General features: G+C 34.2%; 2 protein-coding genes and 1 pseudogene across 2 annotated transcripts; 1 reads left to right on the top strand and 2 right to left on the bottom strand.

Annotated features, from left to right (window-relative positions):
• Positions 1-939: 939 nt before the first annotated feature.
• On the top strand, positions 940-6065 carry LOC120157841 (receptor kinase-like protein Xa21). Its single transcript, XM_039168846.1, has 5 exons — positions 940-1808; positions 2192-2335; positions 3487-3630; positions 3706-5556; positions 5641-6065. The coding sequence occupies exons 1-5, from the start codon at positions 1145-1147 to the stop codon at positions 5994-5996; spliced, it is 3159 nt and encodes a 1052-aa protein (XP_039024777.1). The 5' UTR covers positions 940-1144; the 3' UTR covers positions 5997-6065.
• Positions 6066-6401: 336 nt separating this feature from the next.
• LOC120157739 (3-phosphoinositide-dependent protein kinase 2-like) lies at positions 6402-14898 on the bottom strand. Its single transcript, XM_039168782.1, has 12 exons — positions 14844-14898; positions 14669-14781; positions 8873-9053; positions 8661-8713; positions 8464-8565; positions 8285-8393; positions 8114-8192; positions 7801-7966; positions 7411-7545; positions 7182-7336; positions 6804-7026; positions 6402-6634 (listed from the first exon to the last, which is right to left on the bottom strand). The coding sequence occupies exons 1-12, from the start codon at positions 14896-14898 to the stop codon at positions 6551-6553; spliced, it is 1455 nt and encodes a 484-aa protein (XP_039024713.1). The 3' UTR covers positions 6402-6550.
• Positions 14899-16894: 1996 nt separating this feature from the next.
• Positions 16895-18613, bottom strand: LOC120157740 (annotated as a pseudogene).
• Positions 18614-23303: the final 4690 nt, after the last annotated feature.

Here is a 23303-nt window from a genome sequence, read left to right on the forward strand (position 1 = left end):
AAATATTCAGTTAAGTAATTTTATATTCCTCCAACCAAACACTTTAGTTTTACATTCCTGCTAAACAAACCAAACAATGTAATTCAACATTTCCATAGTAATATTACATTCTGGTAATGTTTTTCCCAAATGTAATCTTACATTCCGTAAACCAAACAACCCCTAAGTACTTTGTAAATCGCTTTATGTGGTCCAAGACTCAAAAAGTTGGAAATTTGTTTGTTGCTAAGGGTAAGTTTGTTATAGCATTTGAAAAGTGTTGTATAAAAATACATTTAAAATTTAATTGTTTGAGATTACCATTAAAAAGTGAAATTGAAAAGATAAAATGTTCATTATAAACATTATGTTATAAATTGAAAATATAACATTTAAATTATATTTACACTTATATACGAATCATATCAATTTAAACAATAATAAATTTTCTGTATAAAAAAAACTTATACTAAATTCAAAAAAATATATTATATATGAATTATATCAATTTAAGTATGATAAAAATATAAATAAAAATATAATTGCAATAAAAATATATTTTATATAACTAACTATTAATATTTTAATATATAAATAATGAATTTTATTTATTTTTAAATAATAAAAATAAATTATTAAAAATACTAAATTATTTTTTTAAGAATATTAGTATAAAATTATTGAAATAAAATGTAAATATATAAGTGAATGTAACATATACTGTTCCTACTGTAATTTTTTACTTTTTATCGGTTTAGTATTGATTTTACTATCAATTTCGATCAAGAGTGATTTTCGAAAACATTACCAAAAACTCCCTATTAAGAGTCCAAGACCAAGAAGTTTTCCAGTGCGATTGAATCCTATTTAACCCATGCTTTAAACATTCTTCCTTTTCATCAATTCCCAAAGCCATAATAAACATGGCTAAATCACATTTTCTCCCATTAGCTTTAACTTTCATCCACTGTTTCATGGCTAGCCACGCCATGAACGAGAGAAACCTCACCACCGATCAACATCTTCTTCTCCAATTCAAACGCCAAATCGTTGATCCTCTCAAATCTTAGCCGATAGCTGGACCGCCACTCTCTCAATCTGCCATTGGACCGGCGTCTCTTGTGCTGCCAAGCATGGTAGAGTTCGAGTTTTGGATCTTTCCTACATGAATCTCACCGGAACTATCTCTCCGGCGTTAGGAGACCTCTCTTTCTTATCCTCTCTCAATCTGAGTGGCAACGGATTCCACGGCGATTTACCCAGTGAGTTGGGCCAACTGCGTCGTCTCAAAATCATGGACTTAAGCTTCAATCTCCTTACCGGCAAAATCCCGCCGTCATTCGGAAGCTTAAATCAGATTCTTCAGCTGAGACTGCGGAACAACAGCTTGAGCGGTGAAATCCCTCGCTCGATAGGTAACTTATCAAACATGGAGATTCTGGAATTGACATTCAATTCCATCCAAGGTGACATTCCCGGCGAGATTGGTAATCTTGTGAATCTGAGAAGACTTCGTTTGGGATTTAACAAACTTTCTGGGTCTATACCGCCTTCCATTTACAACATGTCATCGTTGCAATTGATCTCCTTAAGAGAAAACAGTTTGTCCGGTGAAATCCCAGATGATATATGTCACCACCTTCCCAATCTACAGATACTTTACCTGACAACAAATAAGTTTTCGGGTCAAATTCCAACGAGTATGAACGAATGCAGTAATCTTGTAACTCTAGGATTGGATTTCAATCGATTGAGCGGCGGCATTCCCACCAGTATCGGTAATTTAACCACACTCCAGGAGCTTACCTTGGATGGAAATCCTTTGGAAGGTACATTTACATATATACACATTTTATCATTTTCTTGGCCAAATTATTTATTTTCTTTTTTCTTTTTACTTCATTACTAAGAAGTGAATATTTGGTATATTGATGTTATATAATTATTTTAAAATTGAATAAAAAATATTAGTTTATTAAGAAATGTTTTATTCTTAATAAACATAAATTTAAAAGTATAATACATTGAATCTATCTAATAATCTAAGAGATTAAGGAAAGTGTTATGCAATTGTGTTGTATGGTGTGCTATCTATGATTAAAAAAATCATGAATAATATCGTAATTATTCATAATTTCAAAAAATAAGTATAATATATTAACAAAATGGTCTTAGGCAAGTTGATGTACCGCTTGCAAATTGATTTGAACAGGTGAGATCCCTTGGGCAATTGGAAATCTGGTGAATTTGCAGACATTTTCAGCTGTAAATACGACACTTACCGGACACATTCCAAGAAGTATTGGAAATTTAAGCAGCCTCAGAGAGATATATTTAGGCCCTAACAAATTACAAGGTAAATATTCTACATTTGGTTTTTTACTAAATTATTTATTATTATTACTCGTTAAAATAAATTTTAACAAACCATAAATATGGTGTTATTTATATATTGATCACTATTTGTTATTTTTATCGGTTATTTAGTGTTTTTTATTAGAAAAATATTATTTTATTCTTTTATTAAAACCTTATTTATTGTACTTTTTAGTTTTTATAATTTGTTAAGCTGTTTTTTTTAGAAGTTGGTTGATAATATATAAATATGTCTTGTATCAAAATTATAAATTAAATTATTTAATCTAAACCTATATTCTAATAATTGGAAGTTTAAGTAATATGAATGAAATACAACAACAAAACAAGGAAGGGCTAAAAAATAATATATCAAATTTAGTTCGGATTCGAATACATATTTAATTTAATTTTTTTAGTTTTATATATTTTTCAGATTTAAATTATATCAGGTTTGAATTTAAACTTTTTATTTTTGTAGTAAAGTTAGGCTTAAATGGATTCAAGTTTGAGTTTTGAGCCTTTATGTTTACGTCAAACGACTCAAATTTTGTTTAAGTTCAAACAAAGTAATTTATTTTTATTTTTTATCTAGTTCAATTTAAATTAATAATAAATTATTTAAATAAAAATATAAAATATTAGTATAGTTTATAATATACACAATGAAAATATATACCAAAAGAAATATACACGATGAAAATAGGTCGTTGGATTAGACAATAGATAGTAGATGTGGTAAAATCTCATGCTTTTGAATAGACTATGGATCTAACTCTCTCGATAGTAGAGGTGGTAAAATGACCTTGAACTCATAATTTGGGCATAAAAAATATGATTTTTTTTAAATTTGAATTTGGAAAAGGTTGGAATTTTAAAATAAATCTAAATCAGAAAAATATGAGTTTTAAATTTGAATTCAAATTCAATATTAAAAAAATAAAATAATCAAATTATATTTAAATATTTTAATAAAAGTTTCAATTAGTATTGATTTTATTGTAATATTTTTAATAAATTAATTATATATTTTTTTGTTATGCAAATAATGATATGTTTATATATATATATATATATGTATTAGTAATAATTTTGTTTTTTATATTCTGTAATTTAATAATATTTATTTTTGGTCCCAAAAATATTGGGTAGGTGAAATTCCAGAGGAGATTGCAAATCTTGGCTCATTAGAGATATTTCAATTAGCAAATATGAGCTTAACTGGGGTGATTCCACCTTCTCTTTTTAACATTTCATCTCTGACAGAAATTTATCTCCAATGGAATCAATTGTCTGGTGAGTAATTATGAGCTTAATTTATCTGAACTTGTATGTCTCTTTGAAATGATGCAAACTTGGTTCATGTTTTAGGCAAATTACCAGAGATGAGGCCGGATTCGAATCTTGAGGGGCTTCACCTGTGGGGCAATAATCTCAGTGGAAATATCCCAGAATCTATCTGCAATGTTTCCAATCTCAAACAAATTTCATTGGGCGCAAACTCCTTCTCTGGTCACATTCCAAATAACCTTGGCAATCTAAAGTCCCTACAGGACTTGCTCCTTTGGAAAAACAAATTGACCACCAATGGTGAATGGAGCTTCTTCCCCTCCCTGCTCAATTCCACATCCCTAACAGATCTAGACCTATCCGTGAACCCATTGGGTGGAGTTCTTCCCACTTCCATCTCGAAACTCCCGGCATCGCTCGAAGCTTTCTCGGTCGCCGACTGCGACATCGGAGGCACCATTCCAATGGAAATCGGTGACTTAAACGATGTATGGTTGTTACAGCTGAATTTGAATAAATTTATCGGATCCATTCCAGTGACAATAGCAAGGTTGAAGAATCTCCAGCATTTGAGTCTTGATGGAAACAAGTTGCAAGGCTCCATCCCGCATGATCTTTGTGATTTAAACAGACTGTACGAATTAACATTAGATGATAATGAGTTGGATGGCCCTTTACCCGCATGTTTGAGTGAGTTGACTTCTTTGAGAAAACTCTCCCTGTCCTACAACAAGTTTCATTCTGCAATACCTTCAAGTTTTTGGAGCTTGAAAGATATCTTGGAAGTAAACTTGTCTTACAACAACTTTAACGGTTCGCTTCCGTCCGACATCGGAAATTTGAAGGTCGTTAATAGTTTGGATTTGTCTGGAAACAATTTCTCTAGTTATATACCTCCTGCTATCGGCAGTCTTCATGATGTGCAAGCTCTAGCTCTTTCTCATAACAGATTGCGGGGTCCTATTCCTGAGGAGTTAGGTTACTTGCTGAGTTTGAAAAGTTTGGACTTATCCGATAACGATCTCGTCGGAGTCATTCCCGAATCTCTCGAAAAACTTGGTGACCTCAATTATTTCAATGTGTCTGTAAATAGATTGGAAGGGGAAATACCGAGTGAAGGGCCGTTTTCGAAGTTCACGGATCAATCGTTTGCAAAAAACGATGCACTATGTGGTTCACCTAGATTTGGAGTCTCCCCTTGTGTGCATCGACATCACAGAAAGACTCTCTTACAAGTTTTGAGGTACGTTTTGCCAATATTTGCCTCAATCATCATACTTATTGCCTTCATAGTTGTCTGCATACAATTAAAGAAGAAGAAGAAGATGAAGAAGAAGAGTACGGGTTTGGCAATTGGAGAAGATGCAATTCCTCTCAAGGAATGGAAAAGAATTTCGCATGATCAGTTATCAAAAGGGACTGAAGGATTCAGTGAAGCAAACATACTTGGTTCAGGAAGTTTTGGCACTGTATATAGAGGACTACTTTCAGACGGGAAACAGGTTGCAGTAAAAGTGTTCGATTTGCAAACAGAGGGAGCATTCAAGAGTTTCGATGTCGAATGTGAGGTGATGAGTAAAATCATTCATCGTAATCTCGTCAAGGTCATTACCTGCTGTTCTAATCCCGATTTCAAAGCCCTGGTGCTCGAATTCATGCCGAACGGAAGCCTGGACAAATGGTTATACTCTGCTAACCATTCCTTGGATATCCTGCAACGAATCAACATAATGATAGACGTTGCATCGGCGTTAGAATACCTCCACTCGGAATATTCAGTTCCGATAATCCATTGCGACCTCAAACCGAGTAATGTCTTACTTGACAGAGACATGGTTGCGCACGTAGGAGATTTTGGAATCGCCAGATTATTAGGAGAAGATTCCATCAAACAAACAATGACACTTGCTACTGTCGGCTACATGGCACCAGGTGATGCTCCGTTTCTTTCCCTTTGTGTCCAAATTTTAGTGCTTTTTACTGAATTATTAATGAAGCTCAAATGGCATAATACAGAGTACGGATCAGCTGGAATAATCTCGGTGAAAAGTGATGTCTACAGCTATGGTGTTCTGCTGATGGAGACTTTCACGAGAAAGAAGCCGACAGACGAAGCTTTCGTCGAAGAGATGAGCTTGAAGCGTTGGGTGGAAACATCATTATCTAATGGAATAATGGGGGCAGGAGATCCCAGTTTAGTGCAGGAAGATGATGAATACTTTGTTGTTAAAGCAAACTGTATATCGTCGATCATAAAACTAGCCTTGGATTGTTCAGCTGAATTACCAGAAGATAGGACAGATACGAAGAATGTTATCTCCATGCTCAGGAACATCAAAAGAAAATTTCTCAACGACGTTGCACATGATTAATACGGTGAGGAATGCAATTATTTCTCTGCATATTATAAGTTGTTTAGCTAGGCTACTTCTCTGCAACTATATCTTACAAGTTGAGCTTATGTACCCTGTTTAAGAACAGTTTCAATCGATATTCGATGTATCGTTTCGATCGGAATCAATGCGCAAATAGATGAACCGACAATCTGAATATATCCAGATCTAGACTAGAACAAACTCATGGTATTTATGTGTGATACATTAAAACATGTACATTAACAGAAAAATCCCCCTTCCCCCCCCCCCAAAATTAAAAGACCATATTTCAGATTGTTAATTAATTTCAGACAGGTTGAAACATGTCAGAAAACCTTCATTACGTACCGAATTCCACGAGAGTGTATGAAAGCCTAATACAAACAGAAAGACGTTCCTGCACCAGAAAACTGCTGAATAGAAGCACTCTTGAGCCGCTCTCATGACATAAACGGTTGGTTCGAGATGCCGGTTGTATTTAACGATTCTCAAGTTACTCGACGATATCAGAATGCCTGATGAATGTGCTTCTTGACCATGAATGAATCACTTCATTGGTTTTGAAGGCTATCGATGGCTTTTTTCCACTGCCATGCTCTTTGTTTCGCATCTTCGAATGACAAGACCTTTTTCGACTGGAACAGCCATAGAAGGAGGAATCGAAAGCATGGACAGATTAATATGTAAGTTTGCAGTTTTCATCGTCACCGACACATAACAAGCAAAAGGAACACAAAGGACTACGGTGAATGTTGAATTTGAGGAATTCATTTCTATCCTACTGGAACACTTGCAGAGACTTACCGTGCAAATCTTGAACTGTGACGGACTTGTGACCTGGACATTAAGGTCACTGGAATTGTCGGACCAAATAATATTCCCTTTTACCACCATTTTCGCGGGATTTACATAAATCAATTTCGGCTTGTTGGTGAGGATAAGCTGCACCTTCTTGCTCGATAATTTCTGTATTTTCTTCACCATCGAGATCATAAGAACAGATTCTCCGGGTTCCAGAAATTGCTGCCTGTTAACACAATGTACGTAAACAATAATACTCGGATTACAATTTGGAAAAATCATTATGTAAGACAACTATCTTAGAGAAATCGGAAAAGTCATGTCCTTTCAACAAAATCTAAGAACATATGCTGAGAAAATAGCTAGACACCAAAAAAATACCATTTTGAGTCAAAGGAGTCGATGGAGGCCATTCTATTTATATGGCCAGGTGATTCAGTCGATGATGGTCCATCATTTTGTCTGCCTGAACCATATCGGATGGGAGTCGGATTCTGTGAAGAATAACTATGATCATCACCGTCACTTGAACGAGCCTGAAAAAATAAATGGCAATATTTTAAAACTCTCAAAAGACAATACAGATACTGAAGCATATATGCTGTCATACCCCGCTCTGTAATGCAAGCTTTGGAGGGGTTCCTGCTCTTACATTGCTCCAGTCAACTTCCCTAAAGAAAGGATGCCTCTTGAGAGCGGCATAACCTTCGGGTCCAACACCTGCTCGTCTACCGGGATCGGTATCCTGCATCAGATTCGCATTACACAATTCCACGGCTACAATTTTTTTCTTGTAAATCAAGATCACACACCACAGAGAAGAATTTATCATGATAAGGCTTTTATTTGTTATTTTCCCGTGAAAACGGAACGGAACAAATCTGATATTCATCTGATAACATAAATAGATAATTGGACAAAGAACTTCAAAGTCTTAGCTACAAGATCATGAATGCATAGCAGAAATCAAATCCCAACATGCATAAAAATTGCAGCTTACCATTAAGTGATCGATAAGGTCTTTGGCTTCTTCGGAAAAGTAGTTTGGAAATCTTATATCTCTGGCTATAATTCTTTGAAATATAAGCCATTCGCTTGTATCTTTAAAAGGAGAAGTCCCTGAAAGCATTTGGTACAAGGTGCAACCAAGTGCCCAGATGTCATTTCTGTTTGAATATGTTAGAACAAACTAGTTATCCTATAAACAACAATTTAACAAGTTAATAATTAAAACTGTTACTAAAATCGGTTTTGTTTGATGGTTTTAATCTAGATTGCAAGACTAATTCGTTAAGTGATTGAAGGTCACTAACCCGGAAGTTGCTGGAGAAGAGTTAAGGACTTCAGGAGGAACATATGCGGCCGTCCCCACAAATGTGCATGCCTTATCATCTGGACAAGTACCGGACACAATCTTAGCGTTTAACGTTCAGGAATGCAAAGGAAGGGGTGTTTTCTTTTATATGATATAAGGATGAATTTACCCGAGGCTGCATTAGGAAGGACTGTAATTCGGCTGTCTTCCATTGGCTTTACACTACCAAAGTCCGCAATCTTAAGATGACCGCCTTTGGTTATTAGCAAATTCTCTGTCTGCCATAAGTTAAGCATTTAGTAGTTTCTCAAATGTTGATGTAACAAAACAGACATGCTCGGAAAATACCTTAATATCTCTATGTATCAATCCCATGCCATGTATGTATTCAAGTGCATCTACAAGCTCTGCAGCATAAAAACGAGCTTCATCCTCCGATAAACGACCTTTCTGCATGAAACGTAACCAGATGGTGGATACTGAACATGAATAAACCAGCAGAGATAGGTTCAAAACGAAAAGTCAAAACGCTAAGAACAACTCACTCTTGTTATTTGGTCAAAAAGCTCTCCACCTTCACAGGATTCAAGCGCCATGTCTTCACATTATGATCAAAGAAAGCAACGTCAAACAAAAACGAAAACTGAATGAGCTGGAAAGATAACACCAATGGGGAGAGAAGTTGTTGTAAAAACTAACTACAAAAGCATGCACGTAACTGAAAACACTGCCAATTGTTACAGCCAAGAATACCTACAGAGAGAGAGAGAATCTTGAAACGTAAAATGTAGCTGCACAATGCCAGGATGGTCCAGCTGATCGAGCACAACCCGTTCCAACTTTACATAAGCTGTTTTGTTTTCTTTGGTGATGAACTTTTTGTCCATGATCTTCAACGCATATACCATGCCGGTTTCTTTCTTCTTTGCCCTCACAACCTAATGACAACATTAGTATCATATTCGGAACAAACCAATGTTTAATTTTCTGTCCTTTGCATCAAATTTCCAGGAAACTAACGCAAATTACTTCTTTCCATTCAAAGTTCAAACAAATTACTTTATCACTAGGGAAATACACAAATCATGAAGATAGCTAAAAGTTATCTAAAAAATATACAATTCATCATAAATCGACCAATCGTCACTGCCCATCGAATTCATAAAGCTAGCTAGAGCATGCATAGATATATAAATTGTTAGATTTGTCTAGAAATAAAGTTGACAAGTTGAAAATTTCATCTTGGTTGGTGGCCAACTTATTGAAAATTTCATCTTGGTTGGTGGCCAAACTTTGAACATGTGAATTTCATATTTGGTAGTTAACTTGTACACATTGGAGAATTCTTTGGTAGGTGGTCAAACTTTGAACATATTGTTCTTAAAACTCAACTATAAATAGGCCTAAGTATTTTCATTAGAAATCATCCCAAAAACAAGTTCTCTATTCCTCTTGTATTCTTCATTCTCCCACTTTGGGAATTCTAAAAAATTCCATTTGTAATATTGGCGATATAGTGAAGTTATCATCCGGTGTGGTGTCCGAGGAGTAGACGATATTCTCGTCGAACCTCGTAAATTTGGCGTGTTCTCTCCTTTATTGTTTTTATTCGGTTCTTTTCCATTATGTTTCAATATTCAATAGTTTGACAGGTTTATCCGCTGTGAAACCTTTGGTGGTTTTAATCTTGACATTTTAGGTCAATTTTAAAACTACGTTCATGTGGGAAATAACTCGTTTTCTCCAACAATTGGCATCAGAGTTTCGTTTGAGGTTATCCTGGTGGTTCCGTTGCTGAAAAGATACAGTTCGTGATATTGAATATTGTTCATTAGAATTAAAATGCCAAAATAGGGATCAGTTGAGACATCAAGCTCTTCATCTGGACCGGTGAGGAGGGTGATGTCAAATGCAAATTTCTCGGTGGAGTTGTTCGATGGATCCGATCATTTTGGCATGTGGCAAGGCGATGTGTTAGACGCTTTATTCCAACAAGGTCTAGACATCGCCATTGAGGAAGAAAAGCTCGAATATATGAAGGAGAAAGAATGGGGAACAATCAATCGTTTGGCGTGCAGCACGATTCGATCTTCTTTTTCCAGGGAGCAGAAGTATGGCTACAAGAACGAGACTTCTGCAAGTAAGATGTGGAAAGCTTTGGAGGAAAAATTCCTGAAGAAAAGCTCTTAGAATCGTCTCCACATGAAGAAAAGATTGTTCAAATTTGATTATCAACCAGGCACCAGTATGAATGAACACATCACTACGTTCAATGAGCTAGTGGAAGACTTATTGGGCATGGATGAAACCTTCAAAGATGAAGATTTGGCTTTGATGTTGTTGTCATCGCTTCCAGATGAATTTGAGCACCTTGAGACAACATTACTTCATGGTAAGGATAATGTTACCCTTAAAGATGTAACTGCTGCTTTGTATAGTTATGAACTCAGGAAGAAAACCAAGAAGGAGAGCAAGTACGAAGCAGCGGAGGCCATGGTGGCAAGAGGTCGCTCGAAAAGTCAAATGCCAAAGTGGAGAGGGAGATCAAAGTCAAAGTCCAGACTGGGAAAAGATGAATGTGCCTTTTGTCATGAGAAAGGCCATTGGAAGAAAGATTGTCCGAAGCTGAAGAAGAAAGGAAAAGATGCTCCAGATGCATGTGTTGCAGAGCATGATGCACATGACTCTGACATATCATTGGTTGCTTCATCAACAACATTCCATTTCGATGAGTGGATATTAGATTCGGGTTGCACCTATCATATGTCCCCTAATCGAGAGTGGTTCTCCGATTTAGTGGAACTAAATGCAGGAGTTGTTTATATGGGCAATGATAATTCCTGTAAAACTGTTGGGATAGGTTCAATTCGATTGAAGAATCAAGATGGATCAACCAGAGTTCTGACGGATGTCCGATACGTGCCCAGTTTGAAGAAAAATCTCATCTTGTTTGGAGCCTTGGAATCCAAAGGCTCAGTAGTCACTATGAGAGATGGAGTTTTAAAAGTCACATATGGCGCACTTGTGATGATGAAGGGCATCAGGAAAAATAATTTGTATTACTACCAAGGTAGTACAATTATTGGAGTAGTTGCAACAGCTTCCGGAGGTGATGATTTGGACGCAAACCAGTTGTGGCATATGCGGTTGGGACATGCTGGAGAGAAATCCTTGCAAATTCTGACAAAGAAAGGATTGTTGAAAGGTGCAAAGGCTTGCAAATTGAACTTTTACGAGCATTGTGTTCTGGGAAAGCAGAAGAGAGTGAAGTTTGGCACCACTATACATAATACAAAAGGTATTGTAGATTATATTCACTCAGATGTATGGGGTCCTTCAAAGACATCGTCTTTGGGAGGAAACCATTATTTTGTAACTTTTGTAGATGACTTTTCCAGAAGAGTTTGGGTGTATCCGATGAAGTTTAAAGATAAAGTGCTTCAAATTTTCATGAAATGGAAAAATATGATCGAGAACCAGACTGGTAGAAAGATCAAACGTCTTAGGACGGACAATGGAGGGGAATATAAAAGTGACCCATTCTTTGACGTTTGCCATGAGTATGGTATTATTCGACACTTCACTCTTAGACATACACCACAACAGAATGGGGGTGACAGAGCGTATGAATCGAACACTATTAGAGAAAGTTCGATGTATGTTGTCTAATGCTGGGTTAGGCAAGGCATTTTGGGCTGAGGCTGTGACATATGTTGGCCATCTCATCAATCGTCTTCCGTCATCAGCGATAGGAGGAAAAACACCATTGGAGGTACGGTCTGGAAAACCTGCTACTGATTATGATTCCTTACATGTATTTGGATCCACTGCTTATTATCATGTGAAGGAATCCAAGCTTGATCCGAGAGCAAAGAATGCTCTCTTTATGGGAATCACCCATGGAGTGAAGGGATTCTGCCTTTGGTGTTTAGACACCAAGAAGATAATTTGTAGCAGATATGTTACCTTTGATGAATCTGCCATAGTAAAGAAGGTAACAAGTGAAGCTGTCCAGACAAGTAGTACTCCGCAGCAAGTGGAGCATACTCTAAAACAGGTGGAGTTTCAGCAGACAATGATCCCAGAAGTTGATGCAGCTGATTCTTCAACTCCAATAGAATAATCAGAATATGAAGAGGTTCAAACCCAAGAACCATTGGAGACACCAGAACCACTTACAGTTAAAAGGCTAAGGAGAGAAATTCGTAGACCTGCTCGATTTGTTGATATGGTGGCCTATGCTCTTCCAGTTGTTGATGATGATATCCCTATCACTTACCAAGAAGCAATACAAAGCTTGGAAAGTGATAAGTGGAAAAGTGTCATGGATGAAGAAATGCAATCTCTCCAAAACAACAACACTTGGAAATTGGCACAATTACCAAAAGGTAAAAGAGGCATTGGATGCAAGTGGGTATTTGTAAAGAAAGATGGATCTCATAGCAAGAAAGATGTTCGCTACAAGGCATGGTTGGTAGCTAAAGGCTACGCTCAAAAGGAGGGAATCGACTACAATGAAGTATTTTCCCCTATTGTGAAGTATTCCTCCATTAGAATATTGTTGGCCTTAGTAGCACAGTTGAATTTGGAGCTAGCTCAACTTGATGTAAATACGACTTTCTTGCATGGTGATTTAGAAGAGGAGATATATATGACTCAGCCAGAAGGATACAAAGATGGTGGTTGTGAGAAATGGGTTTGTAAGCTGAACAAATCGCTATATGGATTGAAGCAATCTCCGAGGCAGTGGTACAAGCGATTTGATAGTTTTATGAGGAGGCAAAAGTATACTAGAAGCAAATATGATCATTGTGTGTATTTGCAAAAGCTCAAAGATGGATCTTTCATTTATCTTCTCTTGTACGTTGACGATATGTTGATCGTTTCGAATAGTCAAAAGGAGATACACAAATTAAAGGCTCAGTTGAATAAAGAGTTTGAGATGAAAGATCTAGGTGAGGCCAAGAAGATTCTTGGTATGGAGATAAGCAGAGATAGACAAAGAGGGAAGCTTTGTTTAACACAGAAGAAGTATCTGAGAAAGGTATTACAATGTTTTGGCATGAATGAAAATACCAAACATGTAAGTATCCCATTGACTTCTCATTTGAAACTTAGTTCTCAATTATCTCCTAAAATTAACGAAGAACGAGTGTATATGGCAAAAGTTCCATATGCTAATGCAGTTGGGAGCTTGATGTATGCAATGGTGTGTACGCGTCCTGACATTTCACAAGCAGTTGGAGTTGTGAGCAGGTACATACATGATCCTGGAGAAGACATTGGCAAGCTGTGAAATGGATTCTACGGTATCTCCAACAAACCATGGATGTTGGTTTAGTTTTTGAACAGGATGAAGCACTTGGTCAGTGTGTGGTTGGATATGTTGATTCCGATTATGCTGATGATTTTGATAAGCGTCGATCAACTACTGGGTATTTGTTTACTCTTGCTAAAGCCCCAGTAAGTTGGAAGTCTACATTGCAATCTACGGTGGCCTTGTCTACTACAGAGGCAGAATACATGGCAGTTTCAGAGGCTGTAAAGGAAGCAATTTGGCTTAACGGGTTGATGGAAGACTTGGGAGTTGTTCAAAGTCACATTAGTCTCTATTGTGACAGTTAGAGCGCTATTCACTTAGCGAAAAATCAAGTCTATCATTCAAGGACTAAGCATATCGACGTGAGGTATCACTTTGTGCGGGAGATCTTTGAAGAAGGAAAGATTCTACTTCAGAAAATTGCGACATCAGAAAATCCTGCAGATATGATGACCAAGGTGGTAACAGTAATCAAGTTCAATCATTGTTTGAACTTGATTAATATCCTGAAAGTATGAACACCTTCGGGTGTGTAGCGCTTGTGAGCACAATTAGAGGCACTACAAATTTGGGGAGTTGAAGAAGTTGAGTAGGCTTGGTAATTTCAAGCCAAGGTGGAGATTTGTTAGATTTGTCTAGAAATTAAGTTGACAAGTTGGAAATTTCATCTTGGTTGGTGGCCAACTTATTGGAAATTTTATCTTGGTTGGTGGCCAAACTTTGAATATGTGAATTTCATATTTGGTGACTAACTTGTACACATAGGAAAATTCTTTGGTAGGTGGCCAAACTTTGAACATATTGTTCTTAAAACTCAACTATAAATAGGCCTAAGTATTTCCATTAGAAATCATCCCAAAAACAAGTTCTCCCTTCCTCTTGTATTCTTCATTCTCTCACTTTGGGAATTCTAAAAAATTTCATTTGTAATATTGGCGATATAGTGAAGTTATCATCCGGTGTGGTGCCCAAGGAGTAGACGATATTCTCTTCGAACCTCGTAAATTTGGTGTGTTCTCTCCTTTATTGTTTTTATTCGGTTCTTTTCTATTATGTTTCAATATTCAATAATTTGACAGGTTTATCCGATGTGCAACCTTTGGTGGTTTTAATCTTGATATTTTAGGTCAATTTTAAAACTACGTTCGTGTGGGAAATAACTCGTTTTCCCCAACATAAATAACAAAACAAAACCCAGAAATCCAAAAACCAATAAAAAATCAAAATGCTTACTTTTGAATAAGAACCAACACCATAGATCTTGCCCAGTTCAAAAGCATCAATACTGAAATTTTCCTGAGGAGCTCTAAACGAAAAGCTTTTTGATTTCACAGTATTGTTGGAAGCTTCACCATTAGAAGAAGAACAATTAACATTTTTCTCATCATTGTTGTTATTATTATTGGACCATTGGTTCCCTGATTCTCAAGCTTTGGATCAAAATCCTTCTCCTTGGTCAACATTTCTCTCTCCAAAATTCCCCCACTTTTCCTTTACAATTATAATAATAAAAAAAGTAGTTTAAGTAAAAATACAAAAATAAATTGTTGGGTGTCAGAGGAACATATTTTTTTGCTTTTTTGGTTCCAGTCAAAGAGGAATAAAAAAAATAATTCTTTTATTGGATTAGATTAGAGGGGACGCCTACAATCAGATCCTTTATAGTGGGATCCATGGCGTTCAAATTGAATGTGACCGTCGGATCAACAAAGCGCAAAACAAGGAAATAGGCACCGTTGATAAGACCACGTAGGATAGCTTTGTAACCTGCTTTACTGCCTGAACCTGCTGAGACCCAATTTAGGTAGAGGAAATCTTATTCTCGTTAACGGGCGTTTGGTTCGTGGAAAAGGTATGAGAGTGAATCATCATTCACGGAATTATATTATTACCTTTACACAGATACCCTTGAAATGATTTTTTTTTCATATGGATCCTTCATAAATATTCTTCTTTCTTACTTTACTCAAAATTATAAACTTAATAATAATAATAATATACAAAGAGTTTAATTTAGTAAAATATTAATAAATTTGAGTAGTTAAATTTATTTTATATTTTTTAATATTTATTATATCAATTATTTTATAATTTATGAGATGAAAATGTTATTATTGTAAAAAATCTAATTATTTAAAATAATATTTATTTTTTGAGTTATTAAAAAATAGATATTATATATTAAATATATATATATATATATATATATTTGTCCACTCAAGATCGCAATATTATTTTTTATATTATATTATATTTTATATAAATAAATATGATATTTATAAAAATTATTTAAAATTATAAGTTTGATATACTAATTATATTAATTATATGCTAAATGTATTTTTTATTTAAACTTAGATAGTGTAATAATTAAAATATTTTTATTAATTTTCATCCAAATATTTATAATTTAATATTAAAATTTTACTTGTTAAAAATATATATATCACACAAGTAGTTTGGTAAAATATGCATCCAAGTAATATTATATTCCTTCAACTAAATACAATAATCTTACATTCCTGCTAAACAAATCAATCATGGTAATACAAAATTCACAGAGTAATGTTACACCAGTAATCTTATTCTCAAAGATAATCTTATATTTCGTGAACCGAACACACAAAGATTTTTTGTTCGAATAGCTATGTTTGTAATATATATATATATATATATATATATTGTCCATAAATTATGAAAATTTTGAACATATATTATTTTGTAATCCCCTATACTATTCAAAAAAATATAAAATTATAATCTTTGATAATACAAACATATTCTACCAATATAACTACTTAATATCTTTAAAAATAATAATCTTTTTTTATCATTAAATCACTTAATTAATCAATTATTTTTTTTACTCAACTATAAAAAGTAAACCACAAATCCTCAATGTTTTTTTTCCCAATTGCCTGTCATTCCACCTGTGCAAGTGAGTTCCATAGACTGTAACTTTTTTATTAGTGTCCCTTTACTTTTTGATTGGGACATAAATTATACATGGACCCAAAGGGAACTGAAAGACATGTCTCATAAAGAAATAAAATAACACAGACATAGACAAGACATGGAAGTCGGTCTTTGATTATGTCGGAAAGGATGATAAATCTTCTGTTTGATCAGTCAGTACTGCATGGTCCATCAATATTTGTCTAAACCCCAAAACGTGCATGCACATGCACGTCCGAATTGAAATAATTCTGAGGTTACAAATGATACAAAAATAAAAAGTAATATAAAAGATGTGTCATTATTTTCTCAATCTATGACTTGAACAGGTTTAAACATTCATTTACCAGATATTATTGTTTCTAATTAAGAAGAGTAAAGGGGATTAACAATCATGTATTCAACATTCTAACACCTTTTCTATGTAACAAGAAAACATGAACATCAATGTGCACTATTAACAACTCGCATTGAGAGGAGACGCAAATTTTACCCGTCAGGTAAGAGAATCCGATGAACAAGTTGGAATCGCAGGCCGAGCCACTCTTAAAGCTATTGCTGTTACTTTCCTGCTATACATCCCAATGATCCTTCCGGGAACCGAATTCCCACCGCCGGCCACTCATACTACCGTACATATCAGTAAACTTCCTATGGCATTCGCTTCTTATTTTGTAATGTGTGTTTGTGTCTGCTGATTGCTGCACTGGAAAGTTTTGATGTATCTATTCCCCAAGCAGGTCTCACATATTCAACAGTTTTAGACGAGCTTGCATTCGCATACAAGAAGTTCATTAGCACGTCCTCGCAGTTAAATTTCGCGTCCACCACTTCTCTCCCCGCCTTGGCTTGCTTGCTCCTATACCGTTCGAAGGCTACTTGACTATCGATGAAAGCAGCCCCTATAAGAATCATATTATACCCTTTATTTTTTCTTGCATATTTCTCACCTCTATACTTCAATTGGCTCCCATCGACAAACCGAGCGTAGAATCCTACAATCCTATTAGGATTTGGGGCCACAACATAAATCCACGCTCTATATCATCACAGGGCATCATTATATCATCGTCAAGCTCAAGCACCGAACGAGTCTTGATCAATGGATCAATCTTGAATCGGTTATTGAGGGAGTTCTGATCCTCGACTCTGATCCGAACAGGCACTGCTGAGTCAAGATCACTCAACTTAGGGGGTATTCCTTGTTCCAGACCACAACAATTTCTTTTACCGAAGCACACCTAGAATAATGCTTCACAAACATTTTCAAATTCCAGAGACGAGCATCGTAAGTCATTGTTAACAATGTAAACTGCGAAAACTGACCCTTCCATGAGTATGGTTCTTCAACACCGTTGCCTCCGTAAATGAATGTAACTCCAATGCAAGAAAGCACAACTCCTAAAGCAAACACCGGAGCCAAAACTAATTTTCCAGTACAGGTGTTGGTTTATCCAGCTTCGCAGATATAAAGGTGTTCGATTTAAGCGGCTGAAAACCCGTCTCACTTTCGAAGAAAAATCATTTGCTCTCTCCCAAGCAATAAGAGTATCGCTTCTCTTTCCTGAGTAATCGGAACACCAGTTAAGGGAGACAATGCAGTTCACTGCTCCTAGTAGGACATCTAATAACAGAATGAGGCCGGTAACTACTGCAACTGAAGCACAACCAAGAAAAAGACGATGGACCAAGTCTCCTGAAGGTACTCGGTCCCCATCCATAACCCCAACCCATTCACCAGACTTTAGCTGCTGTACATCAAGATAATGATACCGGGCACCATTCCAGGCATTCCGGCCCTTGCTGGACTCCTCAAAGGGAAATGAAACGTCACTTCAACCTTGAATATCCGCACACGTCGTCCATATGTTTCGCCGCAGTCCATTACGAGCCCCAAAACTACTGTAAGTATTATAAATAGGGTTCTTCTTGTGTGGTTCCCAGGGACCAAGGGGTGAACTGCTATACCAAATTTCCAAATGTCCGTTTGCTGCTCCGAAATAGCGGTGTTCTGATCCGAAAAGGCAGTACTCTCCATCATGATCGATAGTAAATGAATCAACAAGAGGCTTCTTCATGATGATCTCAAAATATTAGCAAATGGTCTTGTCTAGGAGGCAGGGCACCCATGGATTTATTAATTTTGATGTTGGACCATATTATTATTATTATTATTATTATTATTTGGAAAAGTACATGATTGCGTTTGTTTTTGTCACACATGTCTGAACATATCGAGAAATTTTTTTGATTCAATGAAATAATATTCCTGAGATGAAATTCGAGATTTGATGATGTCATGTTACAAAACATGATAAAAATTAATTTGTCAAATTTTAACTTAATTTTTGTTGTTAGAACATAATAAAAAATTAATTTAGTCTAGTAGTTAGATGGTTTTCACCCCATTGAAATTTTAGGTTCAATCACAATTAAATCTTTTGTATTTTTTTCCTTCCATAGTATAAACTAAATATAATATTTTATCGCAATATAATAAAATGTCTTGCTTAATCTAATGGTTGGGTATTAGAAATCTTTTTTTAAAGGTTTTTAGGTTCAATCTACAATAGGTCCTTACTTTGTTTTCTCTTAAATTTTCATCAATAAGATATTGGAGGGGATACATATAGCTGTTTATGAGCTTGGATCGAAATGAATGTTTTTCTTAATGATAGTGACTTTAATAAAAAAATATTTTGTTTCAATGACCAAAATGAAATTACCTTAAAAGTTTGCTGACCATCATTGTATTTTACCCAAACTCTAATAATTAAGTTTATAAATAAATATTACTTAGGTTTATATAGTAATTTTACCTCTCGTCTCATCTTCCTCTAATCCTCTCTTTCTGACTACAAATAAATATTTCCTTTTTTTCACGTCTATTTCGACACACACGTCGACATATTTTAATATTTTATGAAAAAAAATAAATAAACAGCTTCAAAGAAACGCCGATCAAAATAAATTTATATGTAAATTGATTGTTGCAAATTGTAAATTGACTAAAGGTAGAACCGTCTCGGAGATTTTTGGGGTCGAGAACAACTCAATAAAAATTTAAAAATAAGGCTCATAGAATGAAAGTATCATTAATTTAATTAATTAATTTAATATTTCATTAATAAACCACAAGAATAATTAAACTTTATTCATTACTTTATTAAGAAAATACAACTAAAATAATAAGGGACATTCATTAACTTACACGTTTGTCACTTAAAAAATCTCATCCTCCAAGCATTCTTTGATGCAAATTCATCAATCAAATATTCATAAGCAACTTTATCTAAATCCCATTCTCATTGCCACCAGAGCTAGTCCATTAAGTCTTTCTTGTTACATAAAACTACGCAAGTAAAATTTGAACAATTTTAACTTCAAAACACTTCTTTTGGCCGTTTCAACTGTCACAAGAATTGATAACAATATTATATATGGAATAATTGTATTAGGAAATAATCAACACACTTCAGAAACTTTAAAATATCAAAAGCTCCCAATTTTTCTGTGGACAAAAATTCTTGAAGTAGCTTCAACTCCACATATAAGTCATATCCATGAATATCACATTTATCACCATTCTTAAGCGCATCTTCCAAACGAAAACAACAAAATTTTAAACTAGAATCATCTAGCTAATGTAATTTGTCATAAGAAAATAAAAAACCAAACATATTTTCATATTGTTCAAATCTCCTATTAAGTGAAACAATTGCTTGATCAATGATGCAATTAAAATAATTAATTCTAAAAGACTCTTCTGCACATTGTGGACTTTAATCATTTAAGTTCTCATCAAACTATCTTTTTCTTTTGATTTGAGGCCTTTGAAGAAAAAATGGATCAATTTCCATATCAATTGCAAGTTCCTTAGCAACTTCAAGAGCATTAGAAAAACCTTTCTCTCTATACTCCTTAAAAATAAAATTAATTTTTTCACATTTTCAATGGCAACAGAAACAAACATATCTTCCGATTGTAATTTTTTTACTAATTGAATTGAAAGCATATAACAAATCATATCAAATGACCATATAGCCACTATAAACTCAAAATCACAAAGCTTATTATTGGCTAAAGATTTATCTTCGCTTCTTATTTTAGAGTTTTTATCACTATTAGCAACTTCAAGCAACGCTTCTCTTATAACTGAAATCTGAAATCGTATTTCCTTTACACTATCAACACGACTCTACCAACGAGTACAAGATAATAATTTAGGAGCTAAGTCTTTCACGTTTTCTTTTAAAATTTACCATCTTTTTGTAGAATTTGCAAATATAGTATAAATATATTGTATTACACTAAAAAAATCTCTAGCTTTTCCATAATTGTTGGCCATATCACAAAACATTAAATTAAGACTATGGGCACCACTAGGAGCTTAAAAGGCTCTAGGATTCAAATCTAAAAGTTTTCTTTGTACTCCTTGATTTTTTTTCTTTTATATTTGATCCATTATCATAACTTTTGTCCATGCATATCATCTAAATCACGTTCAAGAACATTCAATTCATGCAGAAAAAAATCAAAAAGACCTTGTCTAATTGTGTCATTCACATTCAAAAATCCTAAAAAAAAAAGATTCTTCTATGCTAACAGAATCAGACGAAACATTCACATGCCTTAAAATTAAAGACATTTGCTCTTAGTGACTAATATCAAGAGTACAATCAAGTATCATAGAAAAATATTTAGCCTATTTATTTTCTTAACAATTTAGATTAATTGCACAAGCAAGCAAAAGAATCAACTCATTTGGATGTTATGACCAAGGTAATGAACATGAATCTCATCATTAGTAATACGAGGAACATGCTCTTCAATAATAGGATCAAACTCAGCTAACATTTCAATTAATCCCAAAAAAAATTCATTGATATTTGATACAATTTCTCATTAATAACACATAATGCTAGATTATGTTTTACAAGAAATTTTACAATTGAAATAATTCTCAATAAGACATTTTTCAATGTTCTTTCTCATTTTAAGTTTTTTGAGCTACTTTGTCAATAGTTATGTCTTTTTAAGTCTTAAATGTAAATCATACCAAGTGCTCATATTTTGGACATGTTCTATACTAGTTTCATGTTCTCTAATTCTAACACAAAGATGTGCCCAATCACTATATCCATTATTTACTAATTGACCTTTAGCACACAATTTCTTAAATAATTTACAACAAAAATAAAAAACTTTATTAAGTTCTTTTGAATATACAAGTTAATCTCTATCACATTTTTCTCCATTTGATAGTATTCTAGTGTAGAATGAGGTAGATAATTGTCTTTCAATTTTATCGTTAACACATTTCACAATGAATAAATCTCTTTTAGGACCTTTTATCATTAAAATGTAATCATTTGAGAATCTAAAGCATCCCAATTTCTTGGATCAAATATGTTAAACTTATGATACACAATATCATCAAAAATATTAACATTATCATCATCAACATTATTAGACTTATCAATTGTAATACCCCAAACATCGAGTTAGTGGCAAAATATAAGAAATTGAAATTTAGTAGTTTAATTGGAATAAGTGATAAGTTCAATGACTATTTTTGGAAATTTGTGTTTAGGACTTATTAACAAATAAGGAAGAGAAATAAAGGGAAAGAAGAAGGGAAAGAAGGCCTTTTGTCAGCATATGGATTTTAAATTCATTCTTTAAAGATATTTTAAGTATTGAAAAAGGGAGAAAAGAAGAAGTATCTGGAGACTCAGCTATTTCTCTTCTTCCTATTCTTTTGGCATGTGACTCCATAGTTTAAAGGTGGGTTACTTCAAGTTGGTGATTTCTTAAATTTATGGGTTTGTTTTAAAGCTCTAAGAGATATATAAGATTAAAGAAGTTTGAAGATGAAGAAAAACTAAGTTACTAAGGAATTATTAGGGAATTAGTAAATTGAGTTTTGAAGTGAAGGGTTGAAAATTGATTGATAAATGGATTCTAAAGGTATAATTGACTTGCCAAAGTCATAGCTAAGAAATTTGAAGTGTTATAAATGATTTAGAACATGTTTGATTAAATGATATATTCGTAATTTTAAGAATTCTATTGAGATATTTAGATGTTATAAGAAGATTAGTGGATATAAGTGATTAGTATGAGTATTAATGAGTTTGAGGAGTTGATTAGAGTTAAAAGTAAGGGATTTAGGTGATTTGAGTTAAAATTCAAATTGAAAGATATGAAATCTGGGCAAAGGTATCAATACTAGAAGAACAGTACCGATACTATAGTGTTAATTGAAGGATTTAGGTGAAATGTGATGAACAGTATCAGTACTGATTAAATTAGTATCAATACTGAAGTGAGGTATCGATACCAATATTTGAGTATCGATACTATTATTAAGTATGGAATTCCAGAATGCCAAAATGGTATCGATATCGACATGGGTATCGATACCATAGAAGAGAAGTATTGGTACTGTAGGAGGAGTGCCAATACTATTTTGCCTGGATTTTAAAAGAGAGTTAGTTTGTTTTTGTAAATGTTGATTTGGTTTCGTGAATGAAAGTTGGTATTGATGTATAGATTTAGATTGAATTGTATAGAAGGAATCGACGTGATACGAGATTGAATGGAAAAGAAAGGGTCTTCATTTTAAACTTACGTGAGGCAAATGTGAGTGAAACTAAATTGTTTTATATTGAAGTTAAGGACGACTTGCGAAAAGCCAACCTCAAAGTTTTTGATCGAAAACTATATTTTTTTATTTCTTTTATGCAATATTTTATGACATTTTATTCAAGTATATTTCCAAGTTAAGTTTCTATTGTTATATGTGTTTGAATGTGAACATGTGACATGTGAATATGAATCATATGAAAATTCCCTACGTGTAAGTAAACTATAAGAATGTACTCTACGCGAATAAGATATACTTTAAATG

The sequence above is a fragment of the Hibiscus syriacus genome, unplaced genomic scaffold (assembly GCF_006381635.1).
Source record: "Hibiscus syriacus cultivar Baekdansim isolate YM2019G1 unplaced genomic scaffold, ASM638163v2 tig00111276_pilon, whole genome shotgun sequence".
NCBI classification, from domain to species: domain Eukaryota; kingdom Viridiplantae; phylum Streptophyta; class Magnoliopsida; order Malvales; family Malvaceae; genus Hibiscus; species Hibiscus syriacus.

Bases quoted from the DNA above. Each gene is read 5' to 3' on its own strand.
- LOC120157841 (XM_039168846.1), top strand. From the start codon at position 1,145: ATGAATCTCACCGGAACTATCTCTCCGGCGTTAGGAGACCTCTCTTTC. The intron at 1,809-2,191 runs GTACATTTACAT...TGATTTGAACAG, and splicing joins GGATGGAAATCCTTTGGAAG to GTGAGATCCCTTGGGCAATT. The intron at 2,336-3,486 runs GTAAATATTCTA...AATATTGGGTAG, and splicing joins AGGCCCTAACAAATTACAAG to GTGAAATTCCAGAGGAGATT.
- LOC120157739 (XM_039168782.1), bottom strand. From the start codon at position 14,898: ATGTTGACCAAGGAGAAGGATTTTGATCCAAAGCTTGAGAATCAGGGA. The intron at 8,394-8,463 runs GTATTTTCCGAG...AACTTATGGCAG, and splicing joins TGATACATAGAGATATTAAG to ACAGAGAATTTGCTAATAAC. The intron at 7,337-7,410 runs GTATGACAGCAT...TTATTTTTTCAG, and splicing joins AGCTTGCATTACAGAGCGGG to GCTCGTTCAAGTGACGGTGA.